The 17980-nt window shown below is 35.4% G+C and overlaps 2 protein-coding genes across 4 annotated transcripts in view; one reads left to right on the plus strand and one right to left on the minus strand.

Moving 5' to 3' along the window:
• Nucleotides 1–17980, plus strand: part of LOC117162475 (uncharacterized) — a 417893-nt gene that overhangs the window by 394839 nt on the left and 5074 nt on the right. The gene's annotated exons all lie outside the window — the stretch shown is intronic.
• Nucleotides 1866–5706, minus strand: cutlet (chromosome transmission fidelity protein 18 homolog). Of its 3 annotated transcripts, XM_033341347.2 has the most exons (11): nucleotides 5525–5703; nucleotides 5063–5326; nucleotides 4863–4998; nucleotides 4592–4781; nucleotides 4070–4494; nucleotides 3757–3999; nucleotides 3336–3676; nucleotides 3022–3263; nucleotides 2662–2924; nucleotides 2312–2597; nucleotides 1866–2232 (listed from the first exon to the last, which is right to left on the minus strand). In XM_033341347.2, exons 1-11 carry the CDS (start codon nucleotides 5604–5606, stop codon nucleotides 2056–2058), a joined length of 2649 nt encoding a protein of 882 aa, XP_033197238.1. In that variant the 5' UTR covers nucleotides 5607–5703; the 3' UTR covers nucleotides 1866–2055. The 3 variants fall into 3 exon arrangements, with proteins under 3 accessions (XP_033197238.1, XP_076474072.1, XP_033197240.1); XM_076617957.1 differs by lacking the exon at nucleotides 5525–5703 and having other exon boundaries at nucleotides 1867–2232; nucleotides 4919–4998; nucleotides 5063–5124; XM_033341349.2 differs by lacking the exon at nucleotides 1866–2232 and having other exon boundaries at nucleotides 2415–2580; nucleotides 5525–5706.

The following is a 17980-nucleotide window of genomic DNA, read 5'->3' on the forward strand; positions in this document are numbered from 1 at the left end:
AATTCCTTGCGCAATTCCTCGCTCATTTCCTCACGCCTTTCCTTACGCATTTCCTTCCTGAAATTGGGCGCTGCGTCGTCCTGTGCCTCGCGTTTGCTCACGGATGCTACTCTCGCCTCCCGCTGATCGCTTCCTGAACAGGCCTCCTCTACTCTATCCGTGACCTGGATTATTTTATCCGTGCTGATGTCATCCATAACCTCCAACACCCGTCGTATGCGGTCTGGTAGACGATTCTCCCATAACGTGAGGATGAACTGATCCGACGCTAAGGGACTGGCCAGCTTCTTCAGGTCGTGGTAGAATTGGGACGGCTTACGGTCGCCCATCACCTCTTTTTCTACCAGTCTTTTAACCCGCTCGCTGTCGGATTCAGCTAGACTCCGTATCAGTTCTTCCTTTAGCCGATCGTACTGACTGTCGACTGTGGAGTCCAAATCAACATCCTCGAGTCGCTCCAGATACTCTGATTCGAGACACCCAAACAGGGTGGCGACTTTGTCGGAATCTCGCTCGATTCCCGCCGCCTCAAACTGTTTCTCAAATACCGTGAACCAAAACGATACCTTCTGCGGCTTCATCGGAGGCACGCGGATTGGTTGCGGGTGCATATGCGATAAATTGTTCTTAGACATTTGATCACGTCGGGGTCACCAATGTAGAGGATGAGGTAGTTCAAATATCTCTATTATAGTCTGAGTTGTGAGCACTTTATTAAAGTAATGCCTTGATACAAAGCACAAGTCCTGGTATATAATTAATCGGAATAAATACGCGCGTGTGTCGAGAAACTTCGTATACACTGTGATGCGTCGATATTACTGAACTCTCCCGCTCGTCAATTCGCTCGTTTATTTATATTGGTCGGGGGACAGTCGGAAAGTTTGAACTCGACTGCGTTTGTCGGTTGAAAGTAACGACGACATTGTTTTGCTCTGAGTTTGGTTATTAACACAATATGTGTGTGTCCTACGATATTGATGCTCCGAGGGAAAACAACAATAAGATTTGAATTTATTAGCGTGCCGCTACAGGAACAAAAAGAAAACACAAATAATCTACTGAAAGTTGAAATAAGTAATATCTGGTTTCTTCTTTCCATCAAACACAAGAAATAAACTTTAATGAAACTATTTGGGTTTGAAGAAAACTTGTACAGAATATGAAATAAAGTCGGATGAAAAATCGATTTGATACTACAATTTCGGTTGGGTTAAACGAGAAGCACGTAGCATAGATATCACAAAAGCAACATCAATCGTGACAAGACGTTTTATTCATAAATTGTTCACCGATCAAAAAGTGTTGCAACAACGATGTACCGGATATATCAATGAAATATCATAAATTTCACATAAAGAATACTTCATCGATACACTGTTCAAAAATGTCTATCTCAAATTGGGGCGTTTGTTTGAGAGGTTCTTCGTCAACGCTGCAGTGATGGATTTTCGCGTGTACGGACGTAAAAGCGCACCCAGCGTTCCGTTTTTCGAGGACCATACTAATCTAAGTATTGAATCTAAGTATTGAAGAATGAGTTAACTAAATCATTCGTATGTTTGTTTAGATGAAATCAATAATTTCTAAGTCAAAGTTATATAGGATTAGAATTTTATACAAGGTGTTCATTATAATAATCAACAACCAAAGTTAGTTAGAAGTTAATTGACAATGGACTAAAATATACAAATTAGAATATTTTCGAATTAAAAATCGGGGTCACGTATGTACACTTTTTAAAATATATGTGAAGAGTCAAGAAAAGTAAATGATAAATACATTCTTGCTTATTTTTTTATTTTTATATCGCTGTATCTCTAAGAGGAAATATTTTAATATAAAGGAGCTAAAAGTGGAATCTGTTAGGTCCAAAAATATAGTTGAAGTTTTTTAGTAGTCTAAGGTATATTTGTTATAACAAGCAATGCTTTCACATATATGAGGAGGTTGGAAAAATACATATTAAGCTCTGAAATCAAATAAAAGCACACATTTTATAACATAGAATAATGATGATAATAATAAAAATAACAAAGAATTAAATTTAATAATTTAAAGAAGATTCCTCATTTTAACTTTTCGGCGAACTGCATTGCTAAAACCTTCTTTGTATTTATACCATACACCATTCCTTGTTAAACGATTTAACGAATTCATTGATTCTTTATCCAATTTGTTGTGTTTATCTTGATCGATTGTAATAATTCTTCCAAAGAAATCCTTATATTTCTGTAATTATCATTATTTTTGTAATATTTATGTTGAAGAGGAATTAAATAACATTAAAAGAAACGTAGAAAGTTATTACTGTTTCTGTTGTTTTTGTTTGAAGATTTTTAGATTGTTCTATAACATTAGTTTTGCTAGCTGCATTATTGCATATCTTGGCGACAGGATCTGATGTTGAATTGGTTATAACATTATGATTTGTAATTCCTTCATTTTTACTTTGAATAGATCTTGTATTTTTTATTGCATTTTCAGCTCGTCGTAATCGTTCAGCTTCTAACTCTTGAACAATTATTTGTTTCACTGTATATGTGAGTGTTCGATGATACTTACAATCCGGAAAAATGCCTATTTCAAATATATTACTGAAAAAATATAATTAATTTGTACATTTTACATACGAATCTAGACTATACTTTTCTAACTTACGGATCTAGTTTGTAGTCATAACTTTCATCAAGATTCTTTTCTTGAATGAATGTGAGGCCAATGTCAATTAAAATATTCACTAATCGATTAAGATCATCCTTCTCTTTGTCTGAGTGTAAATGTCCAGAAACTGTTCGTAATTGCGGAGATAATAAATCCGGAAGAAAAGGAGCAATGTCGATTGTTAAAATTACACTGTTACGACCACTACTTCGTTGAACAGCAGTTAGAATACCAACGTTCCTTGCATGTTTCTGACTTATCTAGGAAAATTGAATTTTTAAATTAAATTTATGAGTCTAGATCATATCATATGTGTATATGTATGATAATTATATATACAATATATGTAATTCTTACTTCATATGCAATGGAAGGATAGGATAATTTAACATTTCCTGCGGTTGCAAAGTATAAATGCCAGGCAACGAATGTATAATTTATATAAGGCATAACAGACCAAGTTTGAAGATTTGCAATAAATGATAAAATTTCATCAAAAAGTTGAAACCATTGTAAACATAATGCTATATAACTAAAATTATCATTACAAGTTTCTGGATAATTATGGAATACGCCTTGAGCTAATTTTTCTGTTTCTCCTAAAGCAAAAAATAAATGTTATTAATATCTTAAAAATTTGTATTAATAATATTACTATAAAAATGATTTACCATTTTGCACAGTTTTTAGTACAAGTTGAACTCTTTCTGAAAGAGGCAGTATACCACTTCTATTCATGGGTATTTTTAATATTTGTTTCCACGAGTCGAACAATCCTTTTCTACTATCTTTTAATGCAAAAGATAAATTGTCGCCTAAACTAATACCACCCATATATTGTAATGCTCCTAGACATGATCTAATATCGCAACCAGATACTTTTACTAATCCTAAAAGTGCATCAGGATTTACTTTTAAATTTTCTTTTTGTGATATTTCCATTAACCTGTCTGCTACTTTTGTAGCACTTACTTCTGGTACTGGTATAATGAGGGCAACTGCTCTAAGAGCTCTATAATAAATATAAAATAAAATTAATATTCGTGCATAGGAGTATATGAATCATATAAATAAGTTGTATTAGAAATTTACCTTAAGGAAGGGGTATATGGTTCATTACAGATACATATTACAGGGCGGTGACAAGAATTTGATTGTTTAGCAGTTTTAGTCTTATCTTTCTTTCCTTTTGAAACTAATTTACCTTGTACGAACTTAAGAAGAAGATCGATTGATGCAGCTGGTGCACCATCAATTTCATCTAAAACTAAACAATTTGGCTTTGGATCGTTTCCCATTACTGCTTTCATTTGTGTTGATGCAAGAAGGACTTGTCTATATTTAACAATACATATCTATACAAATTTGCGATTTCAGTTGGATATTAATTTTAATTGTAAATTACCTAAATGCATCTGGACTTCTTTCATCACTTGCATTAATTTCTACTACATTATAGCCAGCATGTTTGGCTGCTAAATGGGCTAACGTAGTTTTTCCTAATCCAGGTGGTCCGCTAAGTAGCACAATTCTCTGAATTGGGAAACCTTTACTATCTACTTCCTGAAAAGCTTTTTCATCCATAAATTTTCTATTTTTAAATGTAGAATTTACTTTTTTCTTCTTGTTATTAACATAATTTCGATTAAATACTATTTTATCCCAGAGTTTTATCCAATGTAATAAGTGTCTGTTTACACTTTCATCTGAAAGTAATTCCATGTAAGATCTAGGTCTATATTTATCAACCCATAGTTCATCATCTTTAGCAGATTTTGTAGCAGCAAGGTAGGGAATTTCACAACTGGCACGCTTAACATTCTGTAATATCTACAAAAAGACTTGAAATTCTTACAATATGCATGTCATTAAAGTTATTGCAATATATGTTGAAAGAAGAGATAATATATATCTTCAAGTCACTTACAATTTCTTCAGCTGCAGTTTTAAGTTGACTATATGGTACTGACAATAAGTTAGAAATCGAATCTGCACTTTTTTTAATTTTATTTTGCTCATTATTTTTTACTCTTATATAAATACGTTGTGCATCATGTGGCCTAGTCAGAGCAATAAAATTCCAACGGGGAACTCTCAATGATATTGACTCTCTCTTGCTAAATAAAATTATGAAGCAAATAATATGAATCTTTTACTACTTTCAAGTATAAAAGTTAGCGTATTTTCTTTTAACATACTTTTCAACATCTTTTCTGTTAAAAGAAACTCCACTGTCACATTCATTAAACTTAACCTTAGCATCTGCTACCACTTTAATAATTTCTTGAGGTTCATTCCATCGTGGTTTCTTTTCTTTTGGTTCCTGAATATTAGCTATAATTCAAATACAATGATTTATCATATATATGAATGTTTTAAGCTATATGAAGATACATACCGAAATCATTTACATCTAATATATCTGAGATATCGCCAAAAAGTTCATTATAATTTCTCTTTTTTGTAATATCTGTACCAAAATTGTCATTGCTTTCAATAACTTTACTACTACCAGGAATACTTAATTCATTGTATTTACTAGATGTAGGAGTATTTAATTCCTTATATAGATTTGATATAACAGTATTCAATTCATCTTCTCTCCGCTTCTCCTGCAAATTCTGAACTTCTTGAGGCTGTTCTCCTTTTTTTTTTTCAAGCTCTAAAAGTAATTTAAATTTGTAATTACATTTATTTTGTGACTTTAATTAACTTTTTTTACATTAATAAACAAAAAATTTATTAAATAATAGGATAGAATATCCTATTAAACAAAGTTTCCTATTTCTCATACACAAATTCTTAGATCATTTACATAAATTTATAAGAAGTTATGACAGCAAGGTTATAATTTGTATACCTTCAATTTCTTTTAAAACTTCATATTCATCTTCGTGAACTAAATCAAATTCTTCATCAGGATCGGGAAATTCAGAATCCATAATTGCAATTTGTTTTACAAATATTTTAATTGTTATATATTGCTGTTCTTCAAATTTAATCCTAGTTGTACATTTTTGTATACGTATACATTATCTATTATATTTTGCCGCGTATTTTCTCGCGGGAATTTTAAATCGCAACACATGAGTAAATAAACAAATATGATTTCATAGTCAATGAAGATAAGTGATATCAATATATATTTAATTGTATTAATATCTATTTTACTTCTGTTAATATCTATTTTAATAATACATTTTCATATACAAATTTTTTCGACATTTGTTTCGAGGAACTATGGGTCGTATATTAAACATTCTCTTGGAAAATAATATTAAAATTTCATTAATTCTATACGTATATACATATATATATAAAACTGATTTTGTTTATAATATATTTATATCCTACAGTCACATAAACTTTACGTAGCGTGCCATTACTGAAACTGCTGCGGTTCAGCGAACACTTTTACGAGCTTGTGTACGGTACCAAATAAAAATATTGACACAATCCGGATCTTCGTATAAATTTCTTCGTAAATCTGTAAAGAATGTGATTCTCTATTTAATCTTTTTGTAAAATATAACTAGCGATTCTAAAGTTTACCATGGTATACCATATAATTACAAATTCAAAAAATAATTATAATACAGAAGAAAGGTAGAACATACACAAAGATCAGTGTTCAGCGAAACAGAAGTATCGGCACACTTGCGATTTTGTTATATAAATTTATTATAACATTTGATTTAATATTTAGTATGTAATCCTACTTCTTTATGTCAATTTTCAGATGATTTGACATTGAATGTACTAATTTTTTTTGTGACTTTTTGATCTATTTTATACCATTCACATCAAGCATAGAAAAAAACTAAAAAGGAAACACCCAACAGATCTCACAAAGGATATAACCTAACAAACACGAAGGTGGTACCCCGCTGGGGGACGCCACCCACATGTTATATTACTATACCACAAAGCTATAATATTTTACCAAATGTCCTACTGGACAAATTGTAAAATTTAAATAAATAAATAAATAAAAAAATATTATATTACTATACCACAAAGCTATAATATTTTACCAAATGTCCTACTGGACAAATTGTAAAATGTAAATAAATAAATAATAAAAAAAAAAATTTCTCAAGGAGTACTTTCTTCAGATCTTACTTATTAATATGATGTGTCTTAATCCTTCTTCCTAATTCAAACCAAAAATGCTGAATAGAATTTAAGTCATTAACATATACGGTGTACTAAAAATGATTTTTAGAAATTGTTTAATAATATAGGTTATGTGTGTGGAATCATTATCCTGTTGAAAATAATAATCTTAACATAAATTTTATTTTTCCGCCTTTTTCCAAACTTCTGCTTCCAGATATTTAACTAATTATATTTGTCCGTGGTATTTTCGATAAAAATAAGCTCTCCTACACGAGAAGAGCACATACACCTCCATACCATCATCCCACCTCATCCGTATTTGACGGTTTGGATATAGTTTTTTTTATCTAATTCAGTATTCGATTTTCACCAAATTAAAACCTATCCACCACATTAAAAAATATTCGATTTGCTTTCGTCTGAAAGCAGTATCTTGTCCCAGAATGCTTTCCTTGTACATAATTAATAACAAACTTCAATGACTTTTTTTATTAATTTTTTTACTGCATGATTTTCGTTTTGCAACTCTTGATTTATATCCAGCAGATTTTGAGCGTTCTTCGAACTATTGGAACTGGGGTCTATTTCCGTGTTAGATTTATTTTTGCACTGTTCCAGATATTTCCGAGGACTTTTTTCTCTTCTATAAGCTCTCGGAAGACATCCGTTTCGTGTGGCATTTGTTAAATCTTTTTCGCAAAAAAATTGTTTAATCATTTTTTTTCTACGGTAAAAGAGCTTCTGTTAATAATAATTGTTTAATTACACTTTTTACGGCAAAATGACTTCTGTTAATAATTTTTTGCGGACAAGATTTTTCTTTATGTCCTACTGGACAAATTGTAAAATTTAAATAAATAAATAAAAAGAATAAAAGAAAAAGATTTTCCTTGGTCATATAAATTTAACATAATATTTCTTTTACCATTTATTGCTTCTTTTGTTTCATTTCTCATTATTTTCCTTCTTTTCTGCAAAATATTCTTACTAACTTCGAAAAATGACGATCGGTTTGAATGAAGGTATTACCTGTGGCATAATAAGTGCAAAACAATGAAGAACATGAAGTACATATAAACAATGTTTATACAAAATTCGCGCATTCATAGCTGTACACTGGTGTTCAAAATCACATACGCATTAAGTATTCTTGAGGATTTTTTTTTATTTTTAATTTGTGCTTTACAATTTGTCCAGCTGGACATTTCGTAAATTTTTTCTAACTTACTCTTATGGTCGAACGCTATCTTGCATGAACCACACACTTTCTATACAAATTTATGGTATTCTTCGCCAACTTTTCCTTTCATTTTCTTTGTATAATTTCTTGCAAATTACCCAGGCACGTCAGTCACGTTATTACCTGAGGACAGTTACCTGTAGGCAATTACCTCAGGGTAATTACCTACAATGTTTTGAAGAGCGGATTGAGTATGCCTATTGAGAAAAGCGATGGAATACCCTCCTAATATGTTCAATAATGCTTAGAACTATCTTGCAAGGATACTATCATTTTAGCAACGAAAGCGGAAAGTTAAAAGCGCTATTCAATGTTATAAATATAATTCTTCATTTGGCTGTAAATTTGTATTATTACACATTACTCCACAAAACGATATCTTAATTAATCCTTCGTATATGAACTTCGACAATCTTTCTTGTTATTTCTTTCGGTCTTTTTATTTTTTATTTCACGTGTATATATGTGAATATTGATCACTATACAGGGTGGTTGGTAACTGGTGGTACAAGCGGAAAGGGGGTGATTCTACGCGAAAAAAGAAGTCGAAAATATAGAATGAACATTTTTCTTTTAATTTTTTTTTTTACATTTTTCCATCGAGACAACGATCTACAGTAAGATCCGTTATAACGAGACGTGATAAAGTGCACGCGTACCGAGCGAAAATTCAAAGTCGATTTTCTCGAAAACAGAGCCTCAAACGAAAAATTTTTATTCTACATTTTCGACTTCTTTTTTCGCGTAGAATCACCCCCTTTCCGTTTGTACCACCAGTTACCAACCACTCTGTATATGAAATTGTATCATGTAATTAATTCCACAAAGAGGTATTAGAAGAAAATTGTCTGAAACATTGTAACTCGATAACACCAACATATACGAAGAAGTGTTATGCACGATTCAAGAGGTTCTTCAATTAATCTTAATGGAATTCTGATATGCCATTAACAATCTCAAACTTCAATGGACAGAAAATAATATTCAGTCACGATTCTATTTTACCCCCCTTGAGCGACCTTGAGCAGCAAAGAAAATAGCATTATATATACCTATACATATATATTCTACATATCCTCAAAATTTCATAATTTTCTGAATTTCCGGGTTGAAGATTTTTCCTCGTAAATTTTTACATTATATAAAGATTTGTAGGTATATGCAATTTTACTGTACTAAAGATCAGCAAACTCTTTAAATAAATATTTCTGCAATTAATTTAACAATATGTTTAGACATCTCATTTCTGAATTTGTCAAATTTTACAGATAAATCAAGCCACGAGTTCTAGACCTGACATCGTTCCTTGGATATTGATATCCAACTTTGATAGAAGTAAATTTTGAAACTGTCAATAGTCACGCGAGTTTCGAGACAAGGATCAATCTTGTTGATTCATAATATCATATCTAATCTGCGGGTGTTTATGTATTTTTATATTTTTATGAGCATAACTAAACAAATAGAATTTAAATAGAAATTTTTTTTCATCTACTAAACATTATAATGACATTTTACTTTCGATTTATATTTTTTGGATTTTGTATGTTATTTAATGCCATATGCATTTTGTGGAATTTTTCGCCCTTTAATATTTTGGAAATGTATAGAGATTCGCAATGTAATTATAATAATTTTAAGAATACCGGAAATTAATCGTAGGTATTAATAATTTGATGAAATTAACGCTTTTACGTTCTTCACTTTACGTTCTTCTTTTACGTTGAAATGAAAGCTATATTGAAACATAAAATATTCCTGGATGGCAACAGAATTAAAAATGGTAATTGATCAATGCCCAACATCGTTTATTAGTTTGCTCATAGAACGTTCTTTACTGAACACTCTGTATAGTCACGAAACTTCCTTCGTTATTATATAAAAAAATAAATATCCAAAAAAGACAGTACACGTTTGCTGGTTCGATCATCGAGGATCACACTTACGACAGCAGTATCGTCTTGAAAGTTCACATAACGAGGTACGAACCGATATAATCGTTGATTAGCTAAGCCAAGAATATCCTAAAGGGGATGATTAATGGGGATTTGAAGGGACACGACAATAAAAGTACATATACAGGTATCCAGTAACCGTACGCTACAATGCGATACATTATTCAAAAGGCGGAACACGATGTTTTAATAAAAGCAAAACGTAACCAACGTGCTGGTAGTTTTTAATGCCATCGTGAAAGCGCAGTCGGTGATATTTTTGTCATCGCGGGGGAAATATTTGCTGAAAATTTCATCTCTCTTACTCCTGCTTTATATTATTTCCGCCAAAAGTTTTTTACCATTTCTGTCAGATCTTTTTCTTTCACTATTTTGATCAAAGACCCGGAAAAATGCGTGTTTAATTCCTTTGAAGGATGAAATTCTAATTTTCTTTATCTTTAACGTGGTGAGTGTTGCAGGGTTGAAAACATGTCACCTGGAAAAGGTGAGTTTCATTTTAGTTGGAGTAAATTAAATAAATTAGAAAGTAATAGTTAATGGAATTATTGAATTTAAAAATGCAACATAATTGCTTATAAAATTTATTATGGAACATTTATGCTTTAACTGAATTGATGTTCTGCATTATAGTGATATTATGTTGCAGAATATTATCCACGTATATTATAATTTTATTTGTGACTATAATATCTGTTATATTCCGTATATTATTTTTTCCTACGATGGTTTAATCAAGATATCAAATCAAGATCATACACATTTCATACAATTTAATCTAATCTAATTTCATTTTTTACAATGTTTTCAAATGGAATTTGAATTATCCATTACTTTATTGCGATAAACATCATTAGCGATATTTTATTTTATGATCTTTAAATTTTTAGGGAAAGTTATATTTTTATATAATAAAAGTAATTATTAAAAATAATATTTTTTATTAACCGTAATTACTTTATCGCAAAGTAGAGATCAGGAAAGATTTACTATATGATATTATAATTTAAAATGTTATCCATCTGACGGTTTTTATTTTGCAAATAATCTAAATAAAAGTCTAGTAAGAAATGTAGAAGTTGTCACGAGAAAAATGATTTCATCATTATATTAGATAATTTATCAGTGTCTAAAACATATTATAAATAATTTCATTTTATTACAGTATAAACAGGAGTGGTACGACTATTATTCTTGCGACTAAGTCTATTGCATCCTTCAGGTTCCAGGCTCCTAAAGTTTATTGTTCTTTAAGGTATATTACGGGACAAGCGGGTTTTCCCTTGTACGGCACTCCAAGGCTATTTTCGGCCAAAGTGCGACCTTCGGTCGGAGGCGGTCAGTACCCTTCCTTCACCCCCCACCGCATTTCTTCAACCAATTGGCAGGGATAGAGGTTACCCTCACTTTCTTAACGAAAATTGCCATCAACCAATCCGCTCGTCTCGGGCTGTAGACACATCCATCGATAGTTTTCCCTCTCAACGTCATCATCGTCGAACTCCACTAGTCATCAACTCTTCGGTCAGAACACACTTTTACTCGAGTCTCCGAGGAAACATACACGCACTCAACGCATCGCCACAGAGACCCCTAGTCTTTAAACAGTGTTGTGAATAAACAGTTGTGTTTAAAGTGTCAAGTCAGTGAAGTTCGGTCAGCATGAAGAGGCTCTTTTAAAGTGAAATCGCACATCTATCGACGACACGTGAACCCTGTTTAAGGTTATCCAGGACCAGCTAGAAGAGTTCGACGACGATGAACGCGCCCGCCGATTTGGTGCACTACGCGAATATCACGCCCTGGTCGCACGATTACCGAATCTCATCGAAAGTGAGCGACCATCACCCACCTCGACACCCATAAATGCCAGATTATTCGCAATCTCAGGCCGATGGCAATAAAAGTGGCAGAACCACATCTACCCACATTCGACGGAGCCATCGAAAATTGGAATATTTTCTACGACGTCTCTGTAACAATGGATCGCAATGACTAATTAACACCTCTACAAAAGCTACAGTATCTCCGGTCCACTGTAATGGGAAGAGTCGCGTACTGCATTCAATCGTTGAACACTACTGACGCTAATTACACCGACACAATCGCCATTCTGAAGGAGAAGTTCGATTGTTCACAACCTAACCTCAATCTACGCCACTGGAATGCGATTCAAAACTATCTGAAACTGACCAAGGAATCATCGAAAGCCCTGGAGTGTTTGGTCGACACGATCAAGCAGTATCTACGCGCGTTAAGGAACTTAGGAGCGCCAACCGTTCAGACACCTTTCTTGTGAACATCATACATTCCAAGCTAAGCACAGACATCATTCAACATTGAAAACTCTTGGCGTCTTCTGGAACGCCATCGACAATTCCATCCTCTATTCAATCAAGGCTACACCCGCCATCTCCCTACTCACGAAACGAGTGATCAGCTCCGAAGTTGCCAAAATTACGACTCGCAGGGGTTGTTCTCGCCGCTGATCGAGCAAAGAAGCTGCCACAACGGGTTTCGTAATGGAAGATCGATTGGGACGAATATCTCCCATTAGACATACATTCAGAGTGAAACAGATATTATCCCCAGTTACCACTACGGAATAAGACCACGTTCCAACGCAGGACAATAATCGAGTCCACAAAAGAGATTTAATTAAACCGCTTCGGCGATGTCAACTATAGGACGTATGAGACCAGCATTTGCCTCCGCAACATCAAACCTCACGGCCTACGTCTGGAAGCAAATCCTCACAGCTAAGTCAGAGGTGGCACAGCTCAGATACAGACCATACTACGGCTGAAGCTAAACGGAAGACTGCTTCTCGCGCCCCTGACCGATACTATACATCAAGCTTTACCAGACGAGATTTCTCGGACCTTTTATTGAACTGATTCAGCTATCGTCCTCGATTGGATTAACACATCACTCCATACGTTGAAAACCTCTGCCGCTAACCGCGTGGCCGAAATCCAAACGAAGGCCCATAGTACCGATTGGCGTCACGTTTCCACAAGCGATAATCCTACAGATCTTATCTCCCGGAGTCAATCGCCGGAAGAATATCTATGCCTGACCATTTGACAATATGGACCAGAATGGTTACACCAACCTGAAGGATGCTCCCCAACGTGAAGCCCAGCACGATTGGTAGAAATACCGGAGCAGAAAAAGGCGATTTGTCTAACCACGAGACCCACCCATCACAGTTTGCTAGAGAGATAATTCTCCTAGTCCAAACTGATGAGAATCACTCGCTGCCTTCGATGGAGAAAAAAGCAGAACCGAGCGGGGCACGTCTAACAACGAATGATATAATTACTGTGCACAAGAAGCTTATAAAACTACTCCAAATCAGTCATTTCCCCGAAGAAACCCGTATTGCGAAGTGATCAAAGTAGGGCGGCAATGGGGAGGCTTCTGCTACTCAATCAATTTCTCGATAAGGAAGGGATATTGCAAGTTGATGGCCGACCGAGCCATTCGCCAATGATCTTCTCCCAAAAACATCCTATCATCCTGCCGGAATCATCCGTCACAACTGCTAGTACGAATCTGGGGCATAACGAACAAAGTTATCTCCAAGCTAATCCTGGGTCCCTCTACGGCTGAGTAGACGATGACGACGACAACCGACGACTCCAATCAAGACCGAATCACCGAATCAGCGCTATCTCGGACGCATCATCTGCAACGAGCTACCCATCATCCAAGACCTGAACACACTCAAGCAACACTTCTGGAGCCGCTGGCTTCGGGAGTACCTGAAGAAGTTGACTAACAAATGCAGCAAGGCAGTCTTAACATTCAAGAACGGCATCCGAACTGCAGCTGTTTAAATTTCAACGAGCGTTTTGCATCGAAGCTCAAACGGCTGATGCCACTGAAGACCCAACTAATTCCAGCACCTGTTGGCGTTGCACACACACACTCAACTAACTTCAGGTAAACAAAATATCAAATCAAAAGTATCAAATATATATTAAATGTATTAAAAGTATATATCAAAATTATATATTATAATATATATAATTACAGTATATAATTAAACGGGGGGTTTGGTAACGACCAATCGACTTTGAATTTTCGTTCGGTACGCGTGCACTTTATCACGTCTCGTTATAACGGATCTCACTGTAGATCGTTGTCTCGATGGAAAAATGAAAAGAAAAAAAAATTTTTTAAAAATTTAAAAAAAAATTTGTATTCTATATTTTTGATTTCTTTTTTCGCGTAGGATCACCCCCTTTCCGCTTGTACCATCAGTTACCAACCACCCTGTATATTATTAATTAATTATACATTATAATTATAATTTTAATTATATATATATTATAATTTTAATTATATATATTATAATCAAAATTATAATTATAATATAATAATAATAATATATATATAAGTATATATTAATAATATATTAAAAGCATAAAAAATATAGGCAAAATTAAAAACATTAAAGATGACTAAAGGTAAATAACACTATCTATAACACTATGTAAATAACAATAACTGATAGTGTAACTTTTTAATTAATTTTAACACCACTAGATTGATTTATTTTATTATATACTGAACTTCATAAACGCAGTGGCTGAATTCCAAGTAACAATAATTGATAATAATAGAAAAAAAATAAAACGCGTTGCAAAATTTAATAAGGCAGATCTCCCCGTTCGGTCACTCAGCGATGTTCTTTACAGAGGGGAGATCTTCCTTTTGGGAGATAACCTTAAGTGTTGAAACGTTGATCTGAGCAGTCACTAGAGTAGGTCGTTGTGGAATGGGTCGGATGAAAATATTTTCGGTGATTCGGAATTTATTCAAGTCATCGGTTGTCCTCGTCATTGTCTTCTCGGCCGTAGAAATTTCCAGGATGATCTTGGAGATAACTTTGTTCGTTATGCCCCAGATTCGTACTAGCAGCCGTGACGGATGATTCCGGCAGTATGATCGAATGTTTTTGAGAGAAGAGCATCGGCGAATGGCTCGGTCGGCCATCAACTTGCAATATCCCTTCCTTATCGAGAAATTGATTGAGTCGCAGAAGCCTCCCCATTGCCGCCGTACTTTGATCACTTCGCAATGCGGGTTTCTTCGGGGAAATGACTGATTTGGAGTAGTTTTATAAGCTTCTTGTGCACAGTAATTATATCATTCGTTGTTAGACGTGCCCCGCTCGGTTCTGCTTTTTTCTCCATCGAAGGCAGCGAGCGATTCTCATCAGTTTGGACTAGGAGAATTATCTCTCTAGCAAACTGTGATGGGTGGGTCTCGTGGTTAGACAAATCGCCTTTTTCTGCTCCGGTATTTCTACCAATCGTGCTGGGCTTCACGTTGGGGAGCATCCTTCAGGTTGGTGTAACCATTCTGGTCCATATTGTCAAATGGTCAGGCATAGATATTCTTCCGGCGATTGACTCCAGGAGATAAGATCTGTAGGATTATCGCTTGTGGAAACGTGACGCCAATCGGTACTATGGGCCTTCGTTTGGATTTCGGCCACGCGGTTAGCGGCAGAGGTTTTCAACATATGGGGTGATGTGTTAATCGAATCGAGGACGATAGCTGAATCAGTTCCATAAAAGGTCCGAGATATCTCGTCTGGTAAAGCTTGATGTATAGTATCGGTCAGGGGCGCGAGAAGCAGTCTTCCGTTTAGCTTCAGCTGTGGTGTGGTCTGAATTTGAGCTGTGCCACCTCTGACTTAGCTGTGAGAATTTGCTTCTAGACGTTGGACGTGGTTGATATTGCGGATGCAAACACAGGCCTCATACATACTCTCGTTGACATCGTCGAAGCCGTGTAATTAGATCTCTTTTGCGGACTCGATTATTATCCTGCGTTGGAACGTGGTCTTGTTCCGTAGTGATAACTGGGAATAATATCTGTTTCACTCTAAATGTATGTCTAATGGGAGATATTCGTCCCAATCGATCTTCCATTACGAAACCCGTTGTGGCAGCTTCTTTGCTCGATCAGCGGCGAGAACAACCCCTGCGAGTCGTAATTTTGGCAACTTCGGAGCTGATCACTCGTTTCGTGAGTAGGGAGATGGCGGGTGTAGCCTTGATTGAATAGAGGATGGAATTGTCGATGGCGTTCCAGAAGACGCCAAGAGTTTTCAATGTTGAATGATGTCTGTGCTTAGCTTGGAATGTATGATGTTCACAAGAAAGGTGTCTGAACGGTTGGCGCTCCTAAGTTCCTTAACGCGCGTAGATACTGCTTGATCGTGTCGACCAAACACTCCAGGGCTTTCGATGATTCCTTGGTCAGTTTCAGATAGTTTTGAATCGCATTCCAGTGGCGTAGATTGAGGTTAGGTTGTGAACAATCGAACTTCTCCTTCAGAATGGCGATTGTGTCGGTGTAATTAGCGTCAGTAGTGTTCAACGATTGAATGCAGTACGCGACTCTTCCCATTACAGTGGACCGGAGATACTGTAGCTTTTGTAGAGGTGTTAATTAGTCATTGCGATCCATTGTTACAGAGACGTCGTAGAAAATATTCCAATTTTCGATGGCTCCGTCGAATGTGGGTAGATGTGGTTCTGCCACTTTTATTGCCATCGGCCTGAGATTGCGAATAATCTGGCATTTATGGGTGTCGAGGTGGGTGATGGTCGCTCACTTTCGATGAGATTCGGTAATCGTGCGACCAGGGCGTGATATTCGCATAGTGCACCGAATCGGCGGGCGTGTTCATCGTCGTCGAACTCTTCTAGCTGGTCCTGGATAACGCCAGGCTTTACGTGTCGTCGGTAGATGTGTGATTTCACTCCTTGACACTCCTTGACACTCCTTGACAACATTAATATATCTTGACAACGTTTATAAACAATCAGCCACGTCCTTCTCTGACGCCACAACTTCGGCCTTACTGACAAACACATCTGCCCTCAGATGTGCCCAATAATACTAATTACACTTGCGCTTCTGATTTCTTGCTATTCTGCATCGACTATCAACCTCAATGGATGACGAGTATCCTTCGTTGTCTTCATGTTCGTCATCTTCTTCTTAAGCTTTTTGAACTCGATCAATCAAATCGCTTCGGTCCTCCTGTACTAATAACACTTCCACTGTATTCCGACTAAGCGCGTCCACATGACGCATCGTCGTACCTGGTCTATGCTTGATTTTATAATCAAATTGTTCAATTAAAAGTACCCAATGCGCCACTCGCAAACATACATCTTTCTTTTAATATTTTCTATCGTTTCTACAGCTTTTTTCAACTATTTGTACTGTGTTCAAATTGCTTTTCCATATCTTCTATCAACGTATTCTTTTTCTCCAAATCTTTCGTCGCACGTTCTATTTCTGTCCGCAAACTTTTCTCTGATTCTTTATGAATCGCGCTTCCTTGTTGATTTTCTTTCAATTTTGATTGCAATTCAGTTTTTTGATTTATATATGGCTCCATAATTATTCTTTTCTCTTGCACCTCATTCTCAAGATTATTTCTACTTTCCTCCCAATTTTTATTGCGACTCTGTAAGTCTTCGATTTGCTGCGTTTCTTGAGCAGTAGCATTTGAGATTTCATTGCGAAGACGTGTCATTTCTTCTTCTGTTTCGAATGATTTTATGCTAACACGTTCTAGCTGACCGACACGTTCTCTTTCTTCCAGCAACAGCTTTTCGATATCTTTGATCTTATTTTCATTTACAGTATTTATCACACATTGCTCACTTCTTTCTTTCTGAACTCTTCCTCGAAACGAAACATGAGATCTTCACACTTCCTCTTCTCTTCCTCCAATTGTAAAGTAAGTGCATTTTTTTCTTCGAGTAATTTTGAAAATGCAACCTCCGCGTCAGTAAAGGTTTCTTGCATTTTCTCGCGATACTGCTCATATTCCTTTACTACTGAAATAAGCGACTATTCTGCCTGATCTGCTTGATTTGCGGATTTCGTAATTCGTTCACGTCCTAAATCTCGTTCTTTCCGGAGAATCTCGATTTCCTGTTGTTTCTCCTTTAACGTTTCCTGT

The sequence above is a fragment of the Bombus vancouverensis genome, chromosome 1, assembly GCF_051014615.1.
Source record: "Bombus vancouverensis nearcticus chromosome 1, iyBomVanc1_principal, whole genome shotgun sequence".
Classification (NCBI taxonomy): domain Eukaryota; kingdom Metazoa; phylum Arthropoda; class Insecta; order Hymenoptera; family Apidae; genus Bombus; species Bombus vancouverensis.

What these genes read in the sequence shown, in the direction of transcription:
- cutlet (XM_033341347.2), bottom strand. Translation starts at nt 5,606, where the DNA reads ATGGATTCTGAATTTCCCGATCCTGATGAAGAATTTGATTTAGTTCAC. An exon ending in AGTTTTAAAAGAAATTGAAG is followed by an intron (nt 5,327 to 5,524) that starts GTATACAAATTA and finishes AATTACTTTTAG; the next exon opens with AGCTTGAAAAAAAAAAAGGA. An exon ending in ATCCTTCCATTGCATATGAA is followed by an intron (nt 2,925 to 3,021) that starts GTAAGAATTACA and finishes CAATTTTCCTAG; the next exon opens with ATAAGTCAGAAACATGCAAG.